This window comes from Pseudorca crassidens, chromosome 10, assembly GCF_039906515.1.
Source record: "Pseudorca crassidens isolate mPseCra1 chromosome 10, mPseCra1.hap1, whole genome shotgun sequence".
NCBI classification, from domain to species: Eukaryota; Metazoa; Chordata; class Mammalia; order Artiodactyla; family Delphinidae; genus Pseudorca; species Pseudorca crassidens.
In genome coordinates, this window is record NC_090305.1 from 28,132,503 (window position 1) to 28,159,791 (window position 27,289).

The following is a 27,289-nucleotide window of genomic DNA, read 5'->3' on the forward strand; positions in this document are numbered from 1 at the left end:
GCCACGTCCCTAACGTCATCGGGAGCGCTCCCGCGAGAGTTCAATGAGATTGGCTGGAAAGAGAGCGGTATCGGCCGACGCCCCCGTTCCGTCCCGCTGGCCTTTGCGTTTGCTTGGTCGCAGGCCCAGCTTTGGGGACCTTTAACTTGTAGGGCTGGGGGCGCCGAGGTCCAGCCGTTCTCTCCCGCATCCGCGGTCCGAGATAGGCCGACCCGTGAGTAAGACCGTGCACCTTGAGGAACGTCAGCCTTTCAAATCCCTCCGTTCTTCAGACTCCTCTCTCCCCCCATACCTGTCCTCTGAGCCTCGGTCCTTTCCCTCCTCCCAACCTCCCAACTTCCTCCTTCTTTACTTTACGACTGGGAAGGGATCCCACTCTCCTCTACTTGCTTCTTAGGTTTAGATTCTCCACTGACCGCTCTCTTTCAGCGAGGGGGAGTCCGGAGGTACTACAGGATAGAAGGTGCCTTTAATGTCCCAGAGGCCATGTCGCCATCTTCCTTGGCCCCCTCAGGCACTACGAAGTTTCTCTAGGCCGAGGGCGATTGTAGATTTCAGAGAGATGTGCTGGCTTCACAGCTGCCTTCCGTCTAGGCCGCGGTGATTGTGAGGGTTTTTTGTAAGAGGTGGCGGGGGTGGAAGTGTCTTTCTGTGTACAGATGAGGGTGAGAGGGGGAAAGACAAGTCTAAGTTGACATGAAAGTGTAAATTACTAACTTGTTCTCATTTTTATCTTGAAAGAGCAATCCTTCATAAGCTCGAAACTCTGAATAATCTGTTTGTGTATGTGTGTCACAGTTAAAATCATTTAATGATTTTCTCCCAGTATTTTCTTATGGTTAATGATTTATTTACGCTAATAGTACATTTAATTGGCATGCTGTATGTTGTCCTCTCCAAGCTAGCTTTTCTTGAAGTATTAGTGCGGAACCACATGTAAACAAACTTGAAAGTTATTTGATTCAGAGCTGTATGTAGGTGTTTTACCCATATTTTTTGAGGGTGTGGGGTCAGGCTTGCTTCATCGTTGCTCTTTAATACATTCTAACCATCAATAACTTATTATATTTGCTTTGCATGTTGCTTCTTTGGATGCTGAAGCCTCTCTTGATGGATATGAGAAGACTGCAGAAATCCTGTTGCCATCAGCAGAAGTTGTGTTCTTATCTAAAAGTGATGGCTATTTCCAACCGTTACCAATTTGCCATGCAATTTTAGGAAGTCACTTATATAATATAAGGCTCTTTCCTGTCATTTATCCAGGTTTAGAAAAGCCCTACCTGTATTTTGTGTGAAATGAGTTTGATATTATCTGTCTGCAATCTGGTCTCAGGCAGTTTTCAGATTACTTTTTATATCATTACTACCCTAATGGTTCAGTTATAAATTAATTATTTTTCTCACCCACGTTTTAAGCTGGTACCTGTAGTTTATGGCTCACAAGAACTTGGATGACAAGGACCCCATGGATTTAATAGAATAAAAATCATTGTAGTTAAAAAAAAAATAGGAATTGTTTTTGTTGTATTTCTGTTTCGAGTTTGTTCTATGCACTTTTTTAACTAGTTGAACACATTGCATTTACAGTTTATCTTTCACTTAATACTTTTTGAGCCTATCTCCTTTTTTAAGAAACGTGCATAACGTATTTTAAATTTTAACTTATGTATAATATACTTACAGATAAGTGCACATATCATAATTGTAAAATTTGAGGCATTTCCACAAACAACACATCTGTATAATAGGAATTCAGATCAAGACCATCACCCCAAAGCTCCTTTCTTGCTCCCTTTCTCTCCTAGTCAGCATACGTAACCACTCTTCTGACTTCTGACATCAAAGATTAGTTTTGCTGATATCCTAAACATATTTTAATAGCTATATAAAATTCTATAATTTATATATACTGTAATTCACTTATTTCTTCATTGTTAGACATTGATGATGTTTCTAAGTTTTCTTTACTACAAGTAAAACTATAGGGAACATGTATTTTATCTAGTAACTTTCCCAGGACTGATGGCCCTCAGTGGAATGGCATAATCATTTCAGAGACCTTTTGTGCGTATTGCCAATTTGCTTTTGGAAATAGTTAAATCAGTTAATACTCCCACCGGTGGATGTCTTTTTGTTTCACAACTCCCTAACAAATGTTGGGTATTCTTATTTTCTTTTAAGCTCCAAATTGATAGGTAAGAAATAGTATGGAAAATAGAATTTTAGGCTCACTTTGCTGTTGCCTTATCTACTGCATGGCATGATGAATATATTGATAAAATTTGCAACTCAAAATCTTTTAAAATACTAGGCTCTACATATTGAGACTATATGACTCTGACAAGGATTTAGTAACTCAGGTGAACAGTTACTGCTTTTCTGTGTGGAATTTTGATCAAGCCACTTTATTTCTGTATTTCTCTGGACTTTAATTTCTACATCTGTAAAATGATGAAATTGGACTTAGTTACCTAAAATGATGAAAAAGACTGCTAATTATCAGGAATATACAGCTCTGATGTTGGATCAGTTTATAGAATAGAGGAGAATATATACAGTATATGAAATTTTATATATGTGTGTTTTGTATAAACATAAAACATATATAAAGAAATATTTTATATGAACATAAAAAAAACAACGTTCTAATATATTGTAGTGTGGGAGATGATAGATGTATAAAGAGGGAAACAGAACTCTGTGGTATGGATTACTGAAGAGGCCATTTAGCTGAGCTTGTAGTTTCAGGGACTGGCTGTGAGTATATTAGTTAAATGCTTCCTAGGTTTAAATGCTAGGTCTTCCGTGCCTCAGCTTCCTCATCTGTAAAATGGGGATAATATTAGTACCTATTTCTTGGTGGTGTTACGAGGATTAAAATTACTGCTCTACATAAAGTCCTTAAGGAGTGCCTGTCACATAGAAAGCCCCGCGTACTGGAGGTGATGCCTTAGCCAAAGAAGAGTATCTAGGTCGATGGAAGAGCCAGAGCATGTCCCGGAACTTTGACGTATGCAGGGAACTGTAGGTAATCCAGTATCTCTAGAACACAAAATGTGTAGAGGTCAAAGGCAGAGGTGATTCTGAGAGATAAGCAGGGATCAGGTCATGGGGGCCTTGAATACCTGTTTCGTTCACCACTTTTTTCTTCAGCGTCCAACACTGCCTGTCATAAAGTAGGTGTTAAATAAAAACCTTTTGAATGAAAAAGTTAGTTAGGAGGCAACGCTCGATCCTCTACGTGATGCAGAGCCTTTGAAAAATTTTACGAGAAGTGTGATACATGGTCATATTTTCATTGGTGTCAGTGTGTGGAGTGAATGAGAGGGGGTAAGACTGGTCAGTAAAACCAACTAAGAGTCTCTTGAGGGAGAGGACTAGAACTAGAACAATGATAGCAGTTGTGGAAAAGAGGGACCAGAGTTATAAAATATCAGGTGGAGGGGGCAGCGGAGGAGAAGAGATGAAATCATACTGATATACCCTTTCTTTCTCTTTTCCCTTTTCACCAAAAGCTCCTATTTTGCTGCTGTCTTATAAATACATATGCACTGTGTTTCTTTTTCTAGGTCAGTTCTTGTTCCTGTTGGGTGTTTTCCATGCTCCATCATGCTGACGGCTAAGAGTCGGCTTTTTTTGCTTTCACCTCATCACCTGAAGCAGCTGAAAGAGTCATCAGGCTCCAGGCTTATATGGCAGCGACTTCTGCATCAGCAACAACCCCTTCACCCAGAATGGGCTGCCCTGGCTAAAAAGCAGCTGAAAGGCAAAAACCCGGAAGAACTAATATGGCACACCCCAGAGGGGATCTCCATAAAGCCTCTGTATTCCAGCAGGGATACCAAGGACTTACCTGAAGAACTTCCAGGAGTAAAGCCATTCACACGTGGGCCGTATCCCACCATGTACACCTTTAGGCCCTGGACCATCCGCCAGTATGCTGGTTTTAGTACTGTGGAAGAGAGCAATAAGTTCTATAAGGACAATATTAAGGGTGAGATTTTAGTGAGACGTAATATTTATGGTCAAACATACACTTCCTCATCTTGGTTTTTTTGAAGGGAGGCTGGTTAATTTCTATAAAGGTAATAGTCACTTTATAATTTTGTAGTTAAGGCTATACTCTGAAAAAAAGTGAATGTTTTTCAACTTCCATGGTCAAAAAGATAGATGACCCAGAATAAAGTGCTAAATTCTTGAAAGTAAACAATACTTACATGCACATTGTGTAAAAGGAATTAGGTGAAGTGAAGCTGTATGAAGAAAAGAGACCTTGGCTTTGCCTTTGAGAAGCTTTTACTTAAAACCATCAGGATAGGAATTGGAGGGGAAAATGCTTTAAGTGATGATCCAAGAAAGGAATAAACAAATGATCATGTACAAATTTTAGTTTTTTGCGTGGTTTTCATAATTCTATTTCCCATAATATTTGAATGGTCAAGACAAGAACAAAAATAAATAAGCGAGCATACAAATACTAAATTATGTTAACTATATACAAACAGCCATATCTTTTCATGATTAAATATATTTCTATCAAAAATTGTTAAGATAGGGCTTCACTGGTAGCACAGTGGTTAAGAATCCACCTGCCATTGCAGGGGACACGGGTTCAAGCCCTGGTCTGGGAAGATCCCACATACCACGCGGAGCACAACTAGGCCCGTGCACCACAGCTAGTGAGCCTGCACTCTAGAGCCCGCGAGCCACAACTGCTGAGCCTGCATGCCACAACTACTGAAGCCCATATGCCTACAGCCTGTGCTCCACAACAAGAGAAGCCACCGCAATGAAAAGCCCGTGCACCGCAACGAAGAGTAGCCCCCGCTCGCGGCAACTAGAGAAAGCCCACGGGAAGCAACGAAGACCCAACACAGCCAGAAATAAATGAAAAATTTTTAAAAAATCGTTAAGATAAAAAAATCTTGAGATGGACATGAGATATGTGACACGTTTGGTTCCATCTATCCTTTATTATAGTGAAGTCTGGAATTCACTTTGTGTATTTTAGCACATGAGAAACAGCAGACTTTTAGTAGGAAATAAAGTATTTTATTTAAGTTTGTTTTGAGCATAAAAAATGTTTATTATAAAAGTATAATTTGATGAGATGAATCAACACTAAGTAGTGTTAAAGAAAATCAGTTTACTTTGATGTCAGACTCTAATCCTACATTATTTTTCTTTATATATTTAGCCGGTCAGCAGGGATTATCAGTTGCTTTTGATCTGGCAACTCATCGTGGCTATGATTCAGACAACCCTCGAGTTCGTGGTGATGTTGGAATGGCTGGAGTTGCTATTGACACTGTGGAAGATACCAAAATTCTTTTCAATGGAATTCCTTTAGAAAAAATGTCAGTTTCCATGACCATGAATGGAGCAGTTATTCCAGTTCTTGCAACTTTTATAGTAACTGGGGAAGAACAAGGTGTACCTAAAGAGAAACTTACTGGTACAATCCAAAATGATATACTAAAGGAGTTTATGGTCAGAAATACTTACATTTTTCCTCCAGAACCATCCATGAAAATTATTGCTGACATCTTCCAATATACAGCAAAGGTATCCTTTGTGGTTATTATAGATTTTGCTGTAGTTCTTTGAATGTAGGAATTTTTATAAAATGCCATAGCCTAATTTGAATTTGGTAATTGAGTCAGAGTAATAGTTGTAGTATAGAGTCAGGGTGTGGGTTTTGTGTTTATGTGTGTGTATTGTTTTTATTTTTTGGTCTTTAATGTACTAGTTTTATGGTCTGTCATTACCTGTGGGAATCTGGGCAGTAGATATCTACTGTATTTTCTTTATTAAAATTTTTATTCTCTGATATTTGTTAGAATCAGGGAGGGCTCATAATTTACACTTCTTTTATTTCTCTCCAAAGTTCAGATCCAGTTGTGAATAGACACTGGTGTCAGACAGATGGGGATCAAAATATTAGCTTTATTTCTGCAAAAAACTGGATTAGAAGATAACACTTATATCTGTAACCACAATGAGGTCCCTAATATTTCACCCCTGAACTACGTTCATTTTCCCAAGATTGGTGAGAAAATAAGGTTCTTATAGTATTCCTATATTAGCAGCAATCCTTCTACAGGGAAACATAAAGCTTCTTCATTTCCTCTGAGTAATTCATTTATATTTTCCCCCATCATTCCCACTTTACTTTTTGCTGGCAATGCTCTCCTTACCTACCTTAAAATTAGACCATTATTTCATAGCAAAGGGCACATCTCTCCTTCATCATCAAAGCTTTTTTTTTATCTCTTTACTTCTTGTAATTGCTGTTATCTCCGAACTCTTGCTAGCATTGCCTGCTCTCCTCATTTGATAAACTTTATACTTTTCAATTTTATTGCTTTTCATAGATTCCATCTGCTCACATGAATTGTATAGAATACATGCCTTTCACCTTTTTCAGTTTCAAGAATACATGCACAGGAGGATTGATTTGAGCAGTATATGACACACACACATACACAAATAGCAGTAGCTTTAAATAGGAGTCAATTCTGTTTCAACTGAAAAAAGTTGGACGGTAGACTCAAGGTCTTGGTTGTATGGAAACACCGCAGTCGTGAGGATTCCAGCCTCCTTTCATTTGGCTTCTCTATTGTTTGTGTGCCAGCTCATGATTAAGGAAGTAGGTGGGCCGGCTGTGTTTGTGTGGGGAGAGGACCTAGCCCCTCTGATTAAAGGTGAACTTCCAGAAGGAACAAACCAAACTTCCACTTATATCTCAGTTGACAGAAAGAGGTAAGATTGGAAATGTAGAACACTTCGGCACTGAATGTATGGTTCAGGTACAAGAGGAGAGTAGAGAATGGCTATTGGAGTGGATAGTACCAGTCTGCTGTTATGTACTTGGGCATTTAACCTTGTGAAACACTAATGTCATCTACAAGTTCAAAATTGCTTTATATAATCTTTCATATAAGTGATAAAAGTACCAGTTTCAGATATTGATCAAGTATGTTATTTGAAGTAACTAAACTTTTATGTTGTTCCTCTAAAAAATATTTAATTGTGACAAAATACACATAGCATAAAAATTACCATCTTAATCATTTCCAAGTATACAGTTCAGTGGCTTTAAGTACATTCACATTGTTGTGCAACCATCACCACCATCCATCTCCGGAATTCTTTACATCTTGCAAAACTGAAACTCTGTACCTATTAAATAATAACTTTCCATTCTCCCCTTCCTTCAACCTCTGGCAACCACCATTCTACCTTGTGTTTCTATGAATATGACTACTCTAAGTACCTCATATAAGTGGAATCATACAGTATTTGTCTTTTTGTGTCTGGCTTATTTCACTTAGCGTAATGCCCTTGTTTCATCCATATTATAGCCTGTTTCAGAATTTACTTCCTTTTTTAAAAAAATTTATTTAATTTATTTATTTTTGGCTGCGTTGGGTCTTCATTGCTGTACATGGGCTTTCTCTAGTTGCGGTGAGCGGGGGCTACTCTTTGTTGGGGTGCATGGGCTTCTCATTGCAGTGGCTTCTCTTGTTGCTGAGCACGGACTCTAGGCACACAGGCTTCAGTAGTTGTGGCTCGTGGGCTCTAGAGTGCAGGCTTGGTAGTTGTGGTTCACGGGCTTAGTTGCTCCGCAGCAAGTGGGATCTTCCCGGACCAGGGCTTGAACCTGTGTCCCCTGCATTGGCAGGCGGATTCTTAACCACTGCACCACCAGGGAGGCCCAGAATTTACTTCCTTTTAAAGGCTGAATAATATTCCAATGTTCCCAGTGTTTGTACTATTCTTAAAAAAAATTCTACTATTAAACTCCTCTCAGTAGAGAAGCACATGTTTGTTTCCTTCTCGTTTGTAACTCCAGATATATTCAAGTAGTCTCTCAATTCCATGTAATTCAATCCCCTTATTGCTTTTGTGATGAACATTTTTCAAGAACTCTTGGTTAGTTATAAATAAAATATTTGCAAATGTAAAATACAGATAATCCATACCATACACTAGCAACAGCTAACCTTTTATGATGACTTACTGTGTACGGGCATAATACTGTACTAAGTTGTTTAGATGAATTGTTTCTTTTAATCCTACAACAATTCCATGAGGAAGGTAGAGTTATTATCTCTATTTTATAGGTTAGGAAACCAAGGGATAACAAGGTGAGAAACTTGCCTATAGTCTTCTGGCTAGTTAAGTGACATGACTAGAATTTGAGCACTCTGACTTGAGTCCATGTTCTGAACCAACTGTAATGAGTGTCTGATTTAGTTTTTATTATTTTATCTTTGGTTAATTCTTGGAAGGATAATCGTTTTTTGGTTCTGCAGGTTCTGTGTGATATGTACCCCACCTAATGTGACATTTTAGGGGGATAGTGGATTAGTAGTTGTGGTAGAAGGATCCTGTCTGAATTATCCTTAGCATTAAATGTCACAGTAAATCAAACTGAAAACTTTGATTTTTAAGCCATGCATTTTCTCCTGTTTTGATATATAGTACTAGCACTGAACCATTTTCTTTTTTTACCCACTGTGTACTTATTCATATTCAATGAGTTCATTCAAATAAGATAATTAATAACTAGTTAATAATAATTAAATTTATACATCTTCAGCAGATTCTCCCAAAGGTTTGAGGTCTTAGGACCTCTTATGAGGTCGAAGTCATGAGTTTGGAATTAAAGATGTCATCATTCAGTTCTTGGGCCAAAGGTTACATTCCTAACCTCAGCCAGCTAATTTCAGAGTTTAACTTTCGGTGCTAAATGGTGGTTGGTGATTCTTTTTCACTAGAAAAATAAAACAGGTACAGTCCTTACAGTGGTTCATTGGATCAGCCATTTTAATTGGAAAGTGAATTGAATGTAACTAAACATTAAATATTTTCAGTTAATATTATGAACTAATTAGTATATCTGAATCGAATATCATTTTAAAATAGTATTGTCTTTTAGAAGATAGATTTAATAGAACCTTTCTTATATTTTTATTTACAGTTGTATTTTTTTATTTTATATAGCACATGCCAAAATTTAATTCAATTTCAATTAGTGGATACCATATGCAGGAAGCAGGAGCTGATGCCATTCTGGAACTGGCCTATACTGTAGCAGATGGGTTGGAGTACTGTAGAACCGGACTCCAAGCTGGCCTGACAATTGATGAATTTGCACCAAGGTGAGTAAATTAAACTCAGATATTGCCTCAACATTAAGAAAGTTCACAGGACCATTTTATGAGTGTATAGCAAAAAAAAAATATATATATATATATATATATGTATATATATATATATATTTTTTTTGTGGTACGTGGGCCTCTCACTGTTGTGGCCTCTCCCGTTGCAGAGCACAGGCTCCGGACAGCGGCCATGGCTCACGGGCCTAGCCGCTCCACAGCATGTGGGATCTTCCCAGAACGGGGCACGAACCCGTGTCCCCTGCATTGGCAGGCGGACTCTCAACCACTGCGCCACCAGGGAAGCCTGCAAAATATTTTGATAAAAATGAATTTGTATATATAAATATACCAGATTTTTTTTATGTTTTATATGAGTGATAAAGAGGGAATAAGCCAATACTGTTTATAATTAAAATTCAGAATTAAATTTTACTGTACTTCTTGGTAAATTAGAGGAATTTTGGCCTCTGCTGTTCAGAGAACACAATCGGCACATTTGACAAATAATATTAAAATGTAAATATGGTTTTCAAGACAGATTTGCTTTTGTTCTTTTAATATTTCCATTTTAAAATACAGAAGTCATCTATTATTACACGTTTAAGGTTACTGAAGTACATATGTTTTGTTTTTAATTCAAACTAAGTAGCTTGAAATTAAAATCTGAGCTTTTTGTGTGTATGTATATGTGTATGTGATACAATTAATTTCCATTTTATAATCAAATTCTGAACTTTACTATTTTAGGTTGTCTTTCTTCTGGGGAATTGGGATGAACTTTTATATGGAAATAGCAAAAATGAGAGCTGGGAGAAGACTCTGGGCTCACTTAATAGAGAAAATGTTTAAGCCTAAAGACTCTAAATCTCTTCTTCTAAGAGCACATTGCCAGACTTCAGGATGGTCACTTACTGAGCAAGTATGTATAACATTTAAAGTGTAGAATTTTAGTAAAGTCATATATTTTCTTCTAAGCGCTTGGTATAGTCAAGAAACAGATTTAAGAACTTATCTGCTAATATTTGAAAATCATAATTATTCTGAAGCGTAGTGCATACTTATATTTGTTTTTACACAAATTATAATAAATAAATAAAATTGGCCCCCTCTGTTGGTTAACAATATAAAATCATTTAAATCTTAGCTTACATGCAGGACTGTGTATTTTACTTTTTTAAAAGTAAAAAAATGTGATGATAAGGAAGAAGTACAAATTATAATTTAAGTAATATTGTCTTAAATAATTTTAATGGTTAAAATTCTTAACACAAAACTTCCTCATTAAAATTTGATTTTATACATACAAAGTTTTTTATTATAGTTGTGTTTAAATAAGCATGCATGCAAACAAACAATTTAAAAACTATTATCACTTGAGTAATCTATTGAAATTTCATTTCATTAAAAAATTATGTGGTGGTGATCTTTTTTAACATGCATTTTCTTTACATATTAAATTATTTTGATACATTAAAATAATTTATAACTTTAAAGTTACATTGCTTTTATAAATTTAAAACAAATAAAAACTAGTAGTCTCCATATTAAATATGATTTCAGGTACTTATAAATGGAGAAAAATAGATTTCAGAGTTGGAAAGAACTTTAGTAATTGTTTTTGACTTAGCCTCCTCATTTTTACAGCTAAGGAAGCTGAAGTTCAGAAAGGTCCAATGACTTGTCCAAATCACAGTTAGGAACAGAATGAACTAGAAGTCATATTTCTTGTCTTATAGTCCATTGTTCATCTGTTTTATTAATCATTTATTAATAAATCATTGTCAGTTTTGTGTACCTCATTAAGGTAGATACTTCAAGGTATACAGTAATTAGGAGATAGTGAATTATGAAATGAAGTATGTTAATAATCTACGTAGACAAAGTGTACATTCATGATGCACTTATAGAAGACTATTTAGGCAATACAAAAATAAGCACAACAAATACTTATATTTCAGATGATTATAAGAGGCAATGTTTTAGTGCCTAAGCACAGACTAGATCCTTTGGCTCTTAATCCTAAATCTGGTTTGTTTACTTATTTGTCTAAATTTATTAGATATTCTGAAGACTAATACAGACTTTGGCAAAGAAAGTATGCATCAGCCACTGCTTAATCATTGTCATCTTTTACGGCTGCAATATATATCAATTGTTGCCTTGTTTTGTTTTGATTTTTTGCCTTTTACTAAATGTTTTAGGATCCTTACAATAACATCATTCGTACCACAGTAGAAGCAATGGCAGCAGTGTTTGGAGGGACTCAGTCTTTGCACACAAATTCTTTTGATGAAGCCCTGGGTTTGCCAACGGTGAAAAGTGCTCGAATTGCCAGGAACACGCAAATCATTATTCAAGAAGAATCTGGGATTCCTAAAGTGGCTGATCCTTGGGGAGGTTCATATATGATGGAATCTCTCACAAATGATGTTTATGACGCTGCCTTGAAGGTCAGTTTCTCCTCTTTGAAACTTTGTTTATAAGATTTACAGATTTATAAAGATTTATAGATTTTTGATTTATAAATCAAATCATTTATAGATTTATATCAAGATTTATAAAGTGTTTCAGAGAAAAGGGAATTTTAGATTTGACTTTATAGTATTTAAAACTGAAGCTTAATTTAAAAATACATTTGTATTTGTATTAAAGTATTTCAAAGAGTTAAAAAGACAACTAATGTTAAAAGACTATAACAAAAAAGCAGTTCTTTCTCCTCCACTTGCATGTTTTCCTGCTTCCTTGAGTCAGCTACGTCTTTTTGTTTGTTTTTATCTCCATGTTTTAAAATTACATGTATATACTCTTTGTTCTAATTCAATCAATTTTAGACCTTATCTACTGCTTTGCTAGTATGGTAGCTTTGTATTTTAGCTGGATCTTGTCCCTTCTTTCCTTTGTCCCATATTACCAATATAATTATATCTCAATGTAAATCCTTCCTGAAGTCCTCTATATTCTCATTTGATTTAGACTGGTTTCTCTCTAGACCGTTGTTGTCCTTGACCTTCCCTTTGTCATTATTGTCAGAATCCTTTTCACCTCTGCTATGTTGAATCTATGTCCTGAATCCTGTCTCTTTGTTGATTATCCCTTGTTATTTTGAAGCACATCTTATGGGCACCTCCTAAAAATGGTGCATGGGAGATGAATTAGTTGAAACTTTGGATGTTTGAAAATGTCTTTATTCTACTTTCATATTTAATTGATAGTCTGGGTTTGAAATTTTTCATTTGGGAGTTTGTAAGCAAATTTGTAAGCATTCACCTACTTTTTATTCTAGCTTTCAATATTTCTGTTCAGAAATCTGATGCTATTCTCACTCAGGATGTCTCTTTCTGAAAGTTTCAGGATCTCTTCTTTATTTTTGTGTTGATGTACCTTGGTGTGTGTATTTTTTCCTGCACTGTCCCCTTTGGTGGACATTTTTCACATGGTCCCTTTTTCGTGTTCTCATAGCTCTGGGAAATTTGTCGTGTATTATTTCTTTGATAATTTCTCTCCACTCATTTTCCTTTGGTTTCTCTTTTTAGAACTTATAGTTATCAGGAAAGGCCCTCCTTAAATGATTTCTGACATTTTTATCTGTTCTATAATGCATCTTTGAGTTTTTGTTCTGGTTTTTTGGAGAGTCATCACCTTTATCTTTCTACTTAAATATTTTAAAATTTATATATCATATTTTTAATTTCTGAGAGCTCATTTTTGTTTTCTAATTTTTCCTCTTGCATTCATACTAGTTGTTTCATTATTACAGAATCTCTTCTTTTTCTGAGGATCATTATATTTTTTGAAGTTTTCTTTTATATCCTGTATTGTCACTGTTTCCTCTGTGTGCCTTTTTGTTTGCAATCTTATCATTCAGAATGTAGGTTTTTGTTTCAGTAAGACATCTTATCCTTGCCTCTCCCTGTACTTGATGTTTCATAGTCCATTGCTTCTCTAGTTCAGTAAATTTTGGTTTTCCTGATAGAATGGGAGAGAGGTAGTTGCAAATTCTCAAGTAGTCCCCTTCTTTTTTAGCTTCTTAGAAGATTCTTGGCTTCTGTTGAATCCAGTACAGGTTCTTCTTTCTTGAATCCATCAGCAGAAAGCCAGTTTGACCTTGCTCCTATCTACGAAATCGTATTCCATTCCACCATCCATTTTCCACTGTCTCATGTATATATGAGGCTGTGATTGAAGATTTAGGTATTTCTTGATGTCAGTAATGCTAGAGTTATATCATTACTCTGCTGCTCAAATTGAAAAATAAAATGGCATTTTGAAATATACTTTTTAGAGTATTTATGTAACCATGAAAACTTTATTATGTAATTAAAAATGAAAATTACAGAATTAGTGTTATCTTTAGTTGGCTTCTAAGACTTGAGCGAGAGATTTTTGTGTTTTCCAAAATATACTTTTTAGTTTATCTGTTGTCTTTTTAAATAATTTTAAGCACAGAATATCTTTTTTCTTATTGATATAATTGGCATATTAACATTGTATTAGTTTGTGTACAATGTAAGGATTTAATATATGTATATATTGTGAAAGGATTATCAGAATAAGTTTAGTTAACATCCATTACTACACACAGTTACAGGTATTTTTTCTTGTGATGAGAACTTTTAAGATCTATCTCTTAGCAACTTTCAAATATATAATACAGCATCATTAACTCTGCAGAATTTCTAATTAATGCTCTGTTGTTATTTCTTTTCTTATGAAACATTAAATTTACCACTAAAATAGTTTATAATTTTATTAACATTAGTAATTATATAACATAACACATTTGTATTGTTTATTAAAATATTTTCATCTTCTCTTCTAGTTTTATTAATCTGTTTTTCCTTGTTAGCTCATTAATGAAATTGAAGAGATGGGTGGAATGGCCAAAGCTGTAGCAGAGGGAATACCTAAACTTCGAATCGAAGAATGTGCTGCCCGAAGACAAGCTAGAATAGATTCTGGTAAGATAAAGTAGAAAAGTTTATATGTGAAATCCAGTATTTAAAAAGAAATATTGGGGCTTCCCTGGTGGCGCAGTGATTGAGAGTCTGCCTGCCAGTGCAGGGGATGCAGGTTCGAGCCCTGGTCTGGGAGGATCCCACATGCCGCGGAGCAACTGGGCCCGTGAGCCACAGTTGCTGAGCCTGCGCGTCTGGAGCTTGTGGTTCGCGCCGGGAGAGGCCGCAGCAGTGAAAGGCCCGCACACCGCGATGAGGAGTGGACCCCGCTTGCCGCAACTAGAGAAAGCCCTCGCGCAGAAACGAAGGCCCAACACAGCCAAAAATAAATAAATAAATTAAATGATGTAAATTCTATTTAAAAAAAATATTAATTTCTGTTTGAAGATAACATATAAAGTTAGTAAAACAAAAATTATAGAAAAATGAAACTTGGATAAAATGTTTCTCATGAATCTATATGTATCTATCTCTGTGTTTGTATTTTTGCATGCCTGGATGCACATAAGCAAACATATGTACAAAGTATGTGTGGAGGTTTGCCCATTTATTATGTGTATATATGTGGGTAGATATCTCCACCATTTTGAAGATGACATTATTATTGGTCATTGTGCTCTGCATTGGACTGTTCATTTATTTATTCATTCAATCAGCCAATACTTTTTTAGTCTTTAGTATTTGAGACACTGTGTTATGTCTGGGCATACAACTGTGAATGGGACAGACATGGTCTCTACACCCATAGAGCTTACATTTTGGTAAGAGAGAGAGAGAAAATGAACAAGTAAACAAATAAATAGACAAAATAATTACGGATTATGGTAAGTTTTATGAAGAAAATAAGAAAAGAGGTATATCCTGAGGTAGGATATACCTCTTTTCTTGGTGGGATGTCTTTAGCTAGAGTAATAATCTGGTAGTTTGAGGCAAAATATATTTATAGTGTTAAGGAAGTATAATTTGTAATTCTGGTTTATCACTTATAGATTTTAAAGGTATTTTTTGTTTAAAAGTGATTGGCTGTAAGAGGATTCAAGAAAATATTACAAAAGCCATTGCATGTTTGTCTTCTACCTTATAAATCTTAGTTGGTAGCTGCTACTACAGTTTTAATTTTGTAGTGTTAGAAGAGAGTTTATCAGAAACTCTGGGAAAGCATATAGTTTGGGTGAATAATCAAAGCCCTCCCTTACAGAGATTCTGATATATACCTGTCTTTTCCCCTCCTATCCCCATTCCATATTGGTATTCACTGATCTATATTGAAATTTCATTAAGAGTAAGAATACTACTTAAAAATATCAAACTTATAAGGAAAATATGTGTGGTGATCAGAGCATTACTGTTAGACAGTTATTTGTGAATAGAATCTACATATTATTTTCCTCTGGGAGATTAACAGGTTCTGAAGTAATTGTTGGAGTAAATAAGTACCAGTTGGAAAAAGAAGAATCTGTGGATGTTCTGGCAATTGATAATACTTCAGTGCGTAACAAGCAGATTGAAAAACTTAAGAAGGTAATAACAGCTGTCATATTTTGAACGTTTTCTGTGTGCTGGGCACTGTCCAAGCCCTCATGCTGTCCTGCTGCATTGTTAGAACCACCATATGAAGTGTGTATTATTTCCCAGCATTTTAAAGGTAAGGAAACTAAAGGGAGATGGAGAAACTTGCCCAGGATAAATAATTAAGCATCCAAGACTCAAATCTCTAAGTCTGTTGACACCAAACACTCATGTTTTTAATCATGATATCTGCCTCTGTGAAACGTATACATTCTTATTAAAAACCACACCTTAATAACAATGCCTTCTATAATTTACACATTTGAAGTAAGGCTTAGATGATTATATAACTCACTCAAAGTTAAAAACAAAATTAAGTTCAGAGTCCATATTTGAACCCAGGTCTTCTCACTGTAATTTATTTCCATGTTCCTGATACTACTATGAAAGAATCATTTGCTTTCAATTAAAAAAAAAATTCAAATATATTTGAATAGTGCTTTAGTAAGATACAGTTTAGAATGAAAGATATTTAGATTGAAACTAGAGAACTGTTTTAATTTCCAGTTTCTCACTGAGATGAACCAAAGTATATAAAATACTAAAATAGATAAAACATTAATTCTTACTGCTGTAACCTATATATTTCTATTGTATGAAGCTACTTTGGTCTCTTAATCTCTGGCTTTAGTAATTACTGCTATTTCTAAGGCAGGAAAGTTGAAATTTCTTAATGGTTTTTTCTGTTAACTTTCCCTATGATTGTTTAAGATAGGACCTTTTTCCCCTCAGTTCACATGTTCTTTAAGAATCCAGTAGACTTTGTCCAGTTAGACTGTATGTGTAACTTTCAACTTCCATTTGTTTTTTCTATTAGAGTTAATGACAGATGTTTAATGATATTGTTTCCTTTTTCACCCTCATTCAGGAGATAATGACTCCTCTCCCACATTTTTGTCATTTTTTAAAGGGTCCTATTTAGGATGTAGCATTATATTTCCAGTGGTCACAAAAGTCTCAATATTTATTATATTTGGAAAACTGCTTTTTTCCTCTCTTGTACTTAAACTCTCTTAAACACACAGCTTGAGGGCATCCACTTACCATAAATGATGATCTACCTTATTTTGGGTAAGAGTGAGAAATTCAATAATGATAATGGGTTTGGGTTCCTCCTTGCCTTTAATATAAATTTTCTAACCCACCTCTGCTTATAGATATGATATAATTTTAGTGGCATCTTAGGCAGTATCATATTTTAGACTTTTTTACAGGTGGTGAAAACTTGTAAAAAATTGGATTTTAGGTAACTTTGTTTAGGCAGGTTGTTGGCAGAGCAGAGTAGAGCTAAGACCCAAGGGAAAATGTTTTTGACTACACTTTTCATTGTCTTTCTCTCTCTTTTGCAGTATTTCTCATTGTCTCTGTCTCTTTTTCTCTCGGGATTATTTTTAAGTAGAATAGCAATATACATACATATTATTACCAATAGACTATTAATTAGCTAAGGGAAACTTAAAATATAACTGAAATATTCCCTAAGTTGTAATCTGTTAAGTAGCATGTACTACTTGGGAGGGTCAGCACTATTATTTATTATTGCCCTGCTTGTTTCTGAATTATCAGTGTTATACAGAATTTAGTATTATTTTAGGAAGTCCTTAAATGTTGAGGGAGTGAATAAATGTAATGAATATCAATGCTAGGAAACATATTATTCTCTTCTATTTTTTTCTTTTGTTTTTAAAGTTAGGATTCTGGAACAATTTCCATATGATATAAATAAGAGTATAATCTGATCTCTGTTTTATTCTCTAATCACATCTATGGCCCCTTTCCTTACCCTTTTCTGTAAGGTCAAATCCAGCAGGGATCAAGCTTTGGCTGAGCGGTGTCTCACTGCCCTGACTGCATGTGCTGCCAGTGGAGATGGGAATATTCTCGCTCTTGCAGTAGATGCAGCTCGTGCAAGGTAAGGATATGTAAGTTTGGAGATTTCCAAATCCTAAAAGTTGACCAGTTTAGTTTTTCAGGGTATACTTAAATAAAAGGCTGATTCTATAAACCATGTGAGCCTAAAAGAAAATATTGGAAACCAAAAAAAAAAAAACCTTGTTTTTCTTCAACATCTGTGCATTTAAAACATTAATACATTTTGAATGAAGTGTATTAATATTCGTGTATTTCCCTGTGGCTCAGGACATTTGGAGCTATTATAATAAACCTGTGTCACTGATTTACAGGTTGAAGTTTGATGTACTTTCAAGGATAGGGAGACATTATTATGTTGGACAGTAAGCAAACCCGCCCTTTGTCCAAGCTGGACAGTATCTCTGTCTTCCAAGGCCGTGTACTATGTAGACATCTCTGAAAAGATAGTCCAGCATAAAGGCAGTCAGTGCTTTGCCTTACAGAACATGCATAAAAGCAAGTGACACAAAAACTTTTCTCCCAATATACGATAATGTCAAAAAGTAAATTATTTTTGCTTTTCTTGTTTATTGCTTAATATAATGGACTTTTAAGTTGTTTCAAGTGCTTAAGGGATGGAGTATATCGGTTGTTTTTTTGTTTGTTTTTCAGTTTTAATTTCCTTTTTTTTTTAATTTCTTAAAAGAAATAAGATGACTTCCCTGCTTAAAATCCTTCAGTGGTCTCCCAGTCCTTTTAAATTAAAACCTAATCTTAACCATGGCTGCAAGACTGCTGGATATGATCCTTGCCTACCTCTCTGACCTTGTCTTATCCTACTTCCTTTGTTATGCTGTGTACCAATGTCCTTCTTTCTATTTTTAGAACATAAAACATGTTTTCCTACTTCTCAGAGCCTCTGCATTTAGCATTTCCTTTTCAAACACTTTTCCCTCTTAAGTTCCCTTGTGTGTCTCTTTCTCATCATTTAGGTCTTAGTTCAGAAGCTGTATCTTCATATCTTCAATATCCCTAAAACATTTTTCCCAAACACCTCATTCCATTTTGCCTATTTTACTGTCTTTATAGTACTTATTACCATATGAAATTATCTTATTAATTTATTTGTTTGTTAGTGCATTATCTGTATTCCCTAACTAGATGATAAATTCTGCAGGAGCGGGTACTTTTTTTTTTGGTCTTATTTATCACTGTATCTCTAGCACTTAGCAGTGCTTGGCCCATATTAGGCACTCAAGACGTGTTGAATGAATTAATAACCAAATGGAATATGCTAAAAGATTTACTTTTTATCAAAAAATATCAGTAGGAATTTTGGTCTTTGCCCATTTGTATTGTTAAGCAGTGAATTATTCAGTAACCTTTAGATGCTTGTCTATTAGTAGTTTTTAGGTCATTCGGTCATTTTACAGTAAAGGCATTCAGAATCATTTTTTTTCATAAGTATTCTGAGGAAAGATCCTATCATGAATGCAATAGAAAGCATTCAGATTTAGATTTTTGACAGCCTATTTTTGACTTAGGTAAGAAAATATGTCTAACTATATTGAATGTTAAGTTAAATATTTTTATCCCAAATAATGATGTTAACAGAACTTCCATTTAATATTTTAGATGTACAGTTGGAGAAATCACAGATGCCATGAAAAAGGTATTTGGTGAGCATAAAGCTAGTGATCGTATGGTGAGTGGAGCCTATCGCCAGGAATTTGGAGAAAGTAAAGAGATATCATTTGCTATCAAGAGGTAATATGTGAGGTTTCTTAAACCAGACTGTCATCTTTTCTGTTAACACAATCCCCATGAATCTACGGTGGGCTTAATTTTTTCATATACCACTGGAAAATATTTGACTTGTACTTTCCTCTTAATCTGTAGCTTTACGAAAATAATATTTTGAACTTTCACCACAGTCCCCTTTAGGAGTTTCTCATTTCAAGCAAATGTTTGTTTAACTAACATTGATATTGCTTCATATCCTCCAGGTACTTAGATTTCAATCTCCTTACGATGGTACATTTTCATATTTTCTTAAGTTTTATTTACATTGTTTAATTGCTCAAATAATTATAAAATCTTACTTTTCCTATTTGAAAGTAAATATTTGGTTGCCATCTATGCAAAAATTAAAATCACTCATCACTGGGCTGACAGTAAATAACTGTCAAACATGATTTGGAAATATGAATTAATATAAATTGATCATGCTTCTGAAGTGTGAGTAGTAGCTTCCTGATGATTAGTTTTCTCAACCACTGTAATAAATTTTCCATGAAAAATATTATGTCACTACTCATATATGAAATAAATATCAAAACAGCCAAGGTGAAAGTCATCAAAATGGAACATTTTTTTTTCTTTTAACAAAAATAAATTTGTTTCTTCATGCTTTTTCATCTGAGGTGTAAATTTATTGATTTAAGCAAGCAAGTATTTTGATTATACATTAAGATACCACATTGAGGTCACCTTGGGGGAGTTCACACTTGTGAAGGGTAAGTGAGATATGGACAGTTCAAAACAGCTAGTGAGTCACGTATATGTACAAATACTTCTTTTTAGTTAGGCATTTTTTAGTTTATATTTAACTATTTCTGAATATTGTACTCTGGGGACTGTCTTAAGTTGTAAAGTTGTTATTTCCTTATCTTGCTTCACTGTGATGTTCTCAGTGTTACAGACTTACAGTCTGTGCCATCTTTCAAATTTTTTTCTAAGGGGGGAGATGGTAAACATACTCAGGCTTTAATGGAGTTCTTAATGTGAAACAGAGATATTAACAAAATATGAGTAGACAGATTAGATGTTTTAAATAAACTTGAAAGATTTACTGCAAATAAATTAGAGTCTTATATCTTACCTTTGGGCAATTAATATATAACTGTTGTATTTTAAAATGTTCCTTAGGGTTCAGAAATTCATGGAATGTGAAGGTCGTAGACCTCGTCTTCTTGTGGCAAAAATGGGACAAGATGGACATGACAGAGGAGCAAAAGTTATTGCTACAGGATTTGCTGATCTTGGTTTTGATGTGGATATTGGTCCTCTTTTTCAGGTATTGAAAACTGTGGGAGGAATTTCAAGTACTATTGCTACATACTGTGGATAGGTCAACTGGAATGAAGACTAAAAGAGTATTCATTGCATTTTCACCAGGAAAGAAGTAAATCTTCCTGAAGAGGCCCAGCCTTTATAGTCTCCCATAAGAGTTTTCCCATTTGGGATTTTAAAATATTACTCTAGAGAGGCTAGAAGAAATTGTTACTATAAAGAGCACAGACTTCTGGAGATATGTCCTGAACTGTGTTGGTAGATAAATATGTAAATGTGTTTAGAGTCTTAGGCATTTAAGGTGGGTTTTGTTAAGAATCTCAAATATGTTTCAGATTAAACAAATAGTATACACTGTATTTAGATTGCTTTCAGTCTTCCTCTAAGTTGAATACTTTCCCATTCTACTTTTTTACTTACATTTTGCTGTCCTTTTGCTTTAGTTTGTTTGTTTTAAATAGTGATCAAATATAATGCATTTTCAATATTTAGTGGTTAGCTTTTGGGAAATAATTTTTCATAAAATAAAAGAATTTTTAAAAAATGTTGTCTAAAGGAACATTGGCATCTAAAGGAATTTCTCAAATAACCAAAAGTTCATTTCCCCATTATATACCATCTGCAAAAATATAATTTGTCTTTTAGTACCACCAACTTTGTTAACCATAATTTTACATCATTACAAAAAAAAACTTATCTGTGGCTGAAGGTACAATCATGCAGTTCTCTGATGACTGATTTAATTAAAATTAGATTTGATGTTTTTAAAATTGCAACATTTGATCATTTAAAATACAGTTTAATTTATATAAACATAAGGCATGGAACTGAATTGTTTAAATGGAATTTTTTAATATAAATTTACTTATTTATTTATTTATTTATGGCTGCTTTGGGTCTTTGTTGCTGCACGCAGGCTTCTCTAGTTGCAGCGAGCGAGGGCTACTCTTCGTTGCGGTGCACAAGCTTCTCACTGCAGTGGCTTCTCTTGTTGCAGAGCATGGGCTCTAGGTGCGCGGGCTTCAGTAGCTGTGGCATGCGGGCTCAGTAGTTGTGGATCTTGGGCTGTAGAGCTCAAGCTCAGTAGTTGTGGCGTACGGGCTTAGCTGTTCCTCGGCATGTGAGATCTTCCCGGATCAGGGCTCGAACCCATGTCCCCTGCATTGGCAGGCAGATTCTTAACCACTCTGCCACCAGGGAAGTCCCTAAATGGAATTTTAATCTAATCAATTTTGGTAGCATGTATGATATGAATAACAAATCATGCTTAAATTAAATGTCTTACCTCTAAGAAATCAATAGCAGGAATATGCACATTTTTAAAGGTTTTAATTTTGTGTGTTAATATTCTTCACAGACTCAAGGTTTTACCAATATGTTGTATGACTTACCTAGAGATCTTCTTGAATGTGGATCCATTACTGAGTATAAAATCTTTTGATTCTGCGCTAAAATTATGAGCCTTAAAATCGTGCCAGCTCAGAAAATTCACAGATTTTGATAGTATTTTTAGTGCTTATAATTGTGCATTGGTTTCTCAGGTGGCCTTATCCTTCCCAGTTGTCTCAATTTACATTACATTTACAATAAGAAACTTGTAGTTACTTTTTATATGAAATGATTTAAATATATGTGTACAGTATCAAAGCAATGTCACGGACTCATTACAGAGCAGATATGATCTTTGGTAATTCAATTCATAATAGAATGTTTGAAAACATCCTTTATGCTTCTATATCCCAATGGTTAAATCAGTTAATAAATGAGAGGCATGCCCTCCTTGGCACCATCCTTTCTCTTGTTTATGCACTTTCCTGGATGCTATAGCCCCTTAACTAGTTTCTATAGTTCTCACCTTATTTTGCTCCATATATTACTGTTAATTCTGTGTTTCCATGGGAGAATGAGGTCCTGGAGCTTCCTAGCCCACCATCTTGTTCTTTCCCATTCTATTTTAAAACCTAAGGCTCACTTTTTCATGTTGCATTTTATGTTCAGTCTTTTACTTCTTTATAAATCCTATCCCATGTTACCTCTCAGTAAATGTTGATAGTGAAGACAACAGATGTATTTTTTAAAAATTATAATGAAGAGATAATATATACTTTGCCTATATTCCTACTTTATCTTGAACATTTTGGGGGGAATTATATTTTGATGTGACTTAAATCTAATTGATAGTTTGTAGTGCTAGAAGCAGATATAGCCCTGGTGTTTATTATAATAATTGGATGAGTTGGTATTTGATGATGAAATATGAAGTTATATTCACTTCAAGATTTTTAATGAGGAAAATCTTAGAATGTTGATTGAAGTAGTATAACACTTTAGAAACACTTTTCGGAATAAATAATGATTTGTCTCTTTACTTTTGAATTGTTCAGACTCCCCGGGAAGTGGCCCAGCAGGCTGTGGATGCAGATGTTCATGCTGTGGGTGTGAGCACACTCGCTGCTGGGCATAAGACCCTAGTTCCTGAGCTCATCAAGGAACTCAACGCCCTTGGACGGCCAGATATTCTTGTCATGTGTGGGGGGGTGATACCACCACAGGTATTGTTCATCTCCTACATTTTCTAGTACCATGATGGGAAATCTGAGTAGCTTATTCATAGTCCTTTAATTTTCTATATACTTTCTCTAAAAATTTGTTGCAGATTTAGAGCCAGATCATTTCCTAGGTCATTTACTAAGTAAATTCTATAAAAGTGGTCCATGTTGTTTTCTATTCAGACTATATTATAATTCAATATGCATAATTTGATTTAATAATATATAATGATTATATGAGAGAGTTGCCTCCCTACAAACTCGTCACCTAGATAGAGATCTATCTTCTTTATATTCAATAAGCAATGACGGAGAAGGAGCAGGATAAAAGTAATAAAATCTCACAACTGGAGTAGCAAAAAATGGTGAACACACAGTGACTATATCAGCCCCTCCCTAGAGGTAGAGTGAGCACCCCTTGTCCTAGCAGTGGAGCCAGTCCTTTAGTCAGTCAGTTGGTAGCACTTACTTCTGTTGTTTTAGAGTCACTGCCTTGTCCATTTCCTGCCTGTTCCCATCCCTAAATGTTGCCTTCACTCAGCACTGTATAAATTACATGGTCCTGTAAGAGCCCCTTTTTCATGAAGCTAATTTGATTGGGGAATAGTTTTCTTAGAGCCAAAAATACCTAATTCAGATATAAATGGAGTCAGCCTGTCCTAAAAATTATTGGCTGAATGGGGCAGAGGTGGATGCTTGAACAAAAAGGTAGATCCTCTTAGGAAAGGAGAAATGGGTGCTAGGTAACAATAATGTCAATTAATTTATTAAGGGGGCAGGGACACCTTCCTGATAAGTTAAAATAGTTGAGATATAAATTGGGTCTATTTCCAATTTAATTTTTAATTATATCAAATTTTCTTCTTTTACTAAGAATGGAAAAAGTATTGAGTTACACGAACTTTACATGAAACTGCTCCTAAGTAAATGATTCATACATACTATAAAGTCCTCACCACTATATAGCAGGAATCTGTCAATGACATGTGATCTTGTGCCCATGTCTACAATTGTTTTCCCTCCATTACAACTCAGAATATAAAATAATGAATATACTACTTAGGAAATGAGAAAATACACATATGTATGAGGTTGTGAGATTGGTGACAATGTGGGGCTGGTGACCAAGCTATGTATTACTTATTCTCTCTAACAACACAATACTTAATGTGTTACAGTCAACACAAAACTGCTTTTGTTAGCACATTTGCTCTTGTCTTCATAAATATAGTTTACTACTTGGGAATATAAAGGGCTTTTAGTCTTTACTGCTGTCTGTCTGTGGAACACTTCTATCTATATTGCAGTTTTAGAGTCTATAATCCCTAAGCTCTTGGGCATGATATTAAAATTTAAGAACCAAAATAATTAGGCAGCACAAAATACTGGCATTGAAATATGAATTGAGAAGAAATGCAGGCCTGTTATATAAGTGAGCTGACATTTTCAAGAAATATATTTTGTATAAGTCTCTGGATATTTAAATTACCTAGAATATCTGTAGGTGTTTGCCATACTTTTTTCCCCATGAGTTTAAAGACTAAGGATCATATTCTATAATGACACACTTGTGTGTTAACATGGGTATCCTTTATAATATAATTATATATCAGTTAACACCCATGCATTTTTCTCATTATTTGTTTCCAGTAAATATATAAAGTGTTGCTATTATTCAACTGAAAGTCTCTTAGATTTTAGATTAGAAAGCACTAATATATGGCGGTTAATCAAAATGATTGAGCCATTGCCATTGTGGAGCTTATAGCGATAACACATGTTAAGTGCCATTGCAGAATTATGGTATTACAAGAATATTATAAGGAAATAATAGAGATAGAAAAGAAGTAGCTGGGGGATAATTAGCATGACCATGTAATTAATCATCCAATGTGATCACTTTTAAGAATGAAAATGAGTACTACTAAAAAGGATGCTGCAAAAATAATCCAATTAAAAAATGGACAGAGGATCTAAATAGACAGATGTCGACAGGTACATGAAAAGATGCTCAACATCATTAATTATCAAGGAAGTGCAAATCAAAACCATGCGGTATCACCTCATATCTATTAGAATGGCTATCATCAAGAAGATAAGAAATAACAAGCATCGTCAAGGATGTGTAGAAAAGGGAACTCTTGTGCACTGTTGGTAGGAATGTAAATTGGTGCAGCCAGTATGGAAAACAATATAGAGACTTTTCAAAATGTTAAAAATAGAAGTACATATGATCCAGCAGTTCCAATACTGGATATTTATCTGAAGAAAACAAAAACAGTGACTTGAAAGATATATGCACCCCCACGTTCATAGCAGCATTATTTACAATAACCAAGACATGGAAATAACCTAAGCGTCCATCAGTGGATGAATGGATAAAGAAAATGTGATACACACACACACACACACACACACACACACACACAGAGGAATATTATTCAGCCATAAAAAAAATGAAATCTTGCCATATACGACAACATGGGTGGATCATGAGGGCATTATGCTAAGTGAAATAAGTCAGACAGAGAAACAACAAATACCACATGATCTTACTTATATGGAGAAGAACAGATTGGTGGTTTGCCAGAGGCAGTGGTAGAGGGTGGGTGAAATGGGTGAAGGGGGCCAAAAGGTACAAACTGTCAATTATAAAATAAATAAGTCCTAGGAATATGTGTACAGCATGGTGACCATAGTTAATAGTACCGTACTGCATATTTGAAGGTTACTAAGAGAGTAGTATGTAAGTAAGTAAGTAAGTAGTACCTTAGAGACTAAGGACTAAGGACATAGTACTAAGTAACTAAGAGAGTTACCAAGAGCTCAGTGTGTTACAGAGTTTTAAGTATAAATCTTAAACTCACAACTCACAAGTTGCACTCACAAGTGCACACACAAAACTCACAAGTGCACACACAAAAAATTGTGTAACTAGGGTGACAGATAATTAACTAGACCTACTGTGGTGATCATCTTGCAGTATATACACATATTGAATCATTAAGTTGTATACCTGAAACTAATATTATGTGTCAATTATACCTCAATAATTTAAAAAAAAGACTCATGGGAAAAAAAACAAAAAAGCTGTTGCAGCAATAAGCACAAACCAGAATGTCCTGGAAGTATGATCATCCTAGTGGGTGAGGATCAGGGCTTTACAGCACATCCTAATACAAATATTCTGATGTTAAAACAATCCAAAGCCTGGAGCAGTATTTGTGCCCTGGGAATCTTTTCACTCAAACTTTGTGTAAAACTAATAAACAGCAGCAGCAACAACAGAGAATTTTTTTAAATGAGTTAATTTTCATTTCTAGAAAACCTAATTCCATCACGAAGCCGAATTCAAAGTACTACACCATTCACTAGCTGTAGACAAAATTACCTTGGAGGAAATAAATAGCCTTGTAAATTTAAAGCTATAATGTGTTGCTAAATTTAACACAAATAATGGTAAGTAGTAAAAATTTAGGTGAGAGAAAATTATGGTTTAGGGCTCAGAAGTTCTCAATTGGTGGACCATACAGCTTCCCACCACAAACAACACACTGGGGTGTTTGGAAAATGGGCAGGATGTCTTTTGTTCTTTTAATGTCTTGGAGTACTAACGGTGGTGCTAGTGGCAGTTCCAATCAAGGAAGAAGTTTTCAGCCCCAAATGCCAAGAGTGTACCGGATGAGAAAGTTTGGGGCGTTGGGGATAAAGAAGAAAGGACAGCATTCATTGTCCTTTTGTTTCATTTTCTTGAAATTAGAAATATTGTCCTACTAATTAAATTCTTTCAACAGGATTATGAATTTCTGTTTAAAGTTGGTGTTTCCAAGGTATTTGGTCCTGGGACTCGAATTCCAAAGGCTGCCGTTCAAGTGCTTGATGATATTGAGAAGTGTTTGGAAAAGAAGCAACAGTCTATGTAACATCCTGTTTTTGTTTTAGCTTTCTAAACTATTCTTTCACTAATGATCAAAGAAGCCACGTCTTCAAATTATTCAGCACCTAATATGTGCTTTCCTGAAAGCTTTACATTCAAGCACCTGACTTATGAGAATGTTGTTATGCTATAAATGTGTATGTATAGTTTCACTTTAATTTTAAAAATTAAAAAAGTCCTTAAAAA

General features: G+C 34.9%; 1 protein-coding gene across 2 annotated transcripts; it reads left to right on the plus strand.

The window, feature by feature from the left end:
- The first annotated feature begins 29 nt into the window (after positions 1-29).
- MMUT (methylmalonyl-CoA mutase) lies at positions 30-27,289 on the plus strand. 2 transcript variants are annotated; one of them, XM_067752735.1, is made up of 13 exons: positions 30-214; positions 3,570-3,994; positions 5,198-5,565; positions 9,010-9,167; positions 9,918-10,089; positions 11,372-11,620; positions 14,017-14,128; positions 15,531-15,646; positions 17,491-17,606; positions 19,181-19,312; positions 20,474-20,621; positions 23,002-23,169; positions 26,961-27,289. In XM_067752735.1, exons 2-13 carry the CDS (start codon positions 3,610-3,612, stop codon positions 27,087-27,089), a joined length of 2,253 nt encoding a protein of 750 aa, XP_067608836.1. In that variant the 5' UTR covers positions 30-214; positions 3,570-3,609; the 3' UTR covers positions 27,090-27,289. The 2 variants fall into 2 exon arrangements, with proteins under 2 accessions (XP_067608836.1, XP_067608837.1); XM_067752736.1 differs by lacking the exon at positions 30-214 and having other exon boundaries at positions 3,958-4,085.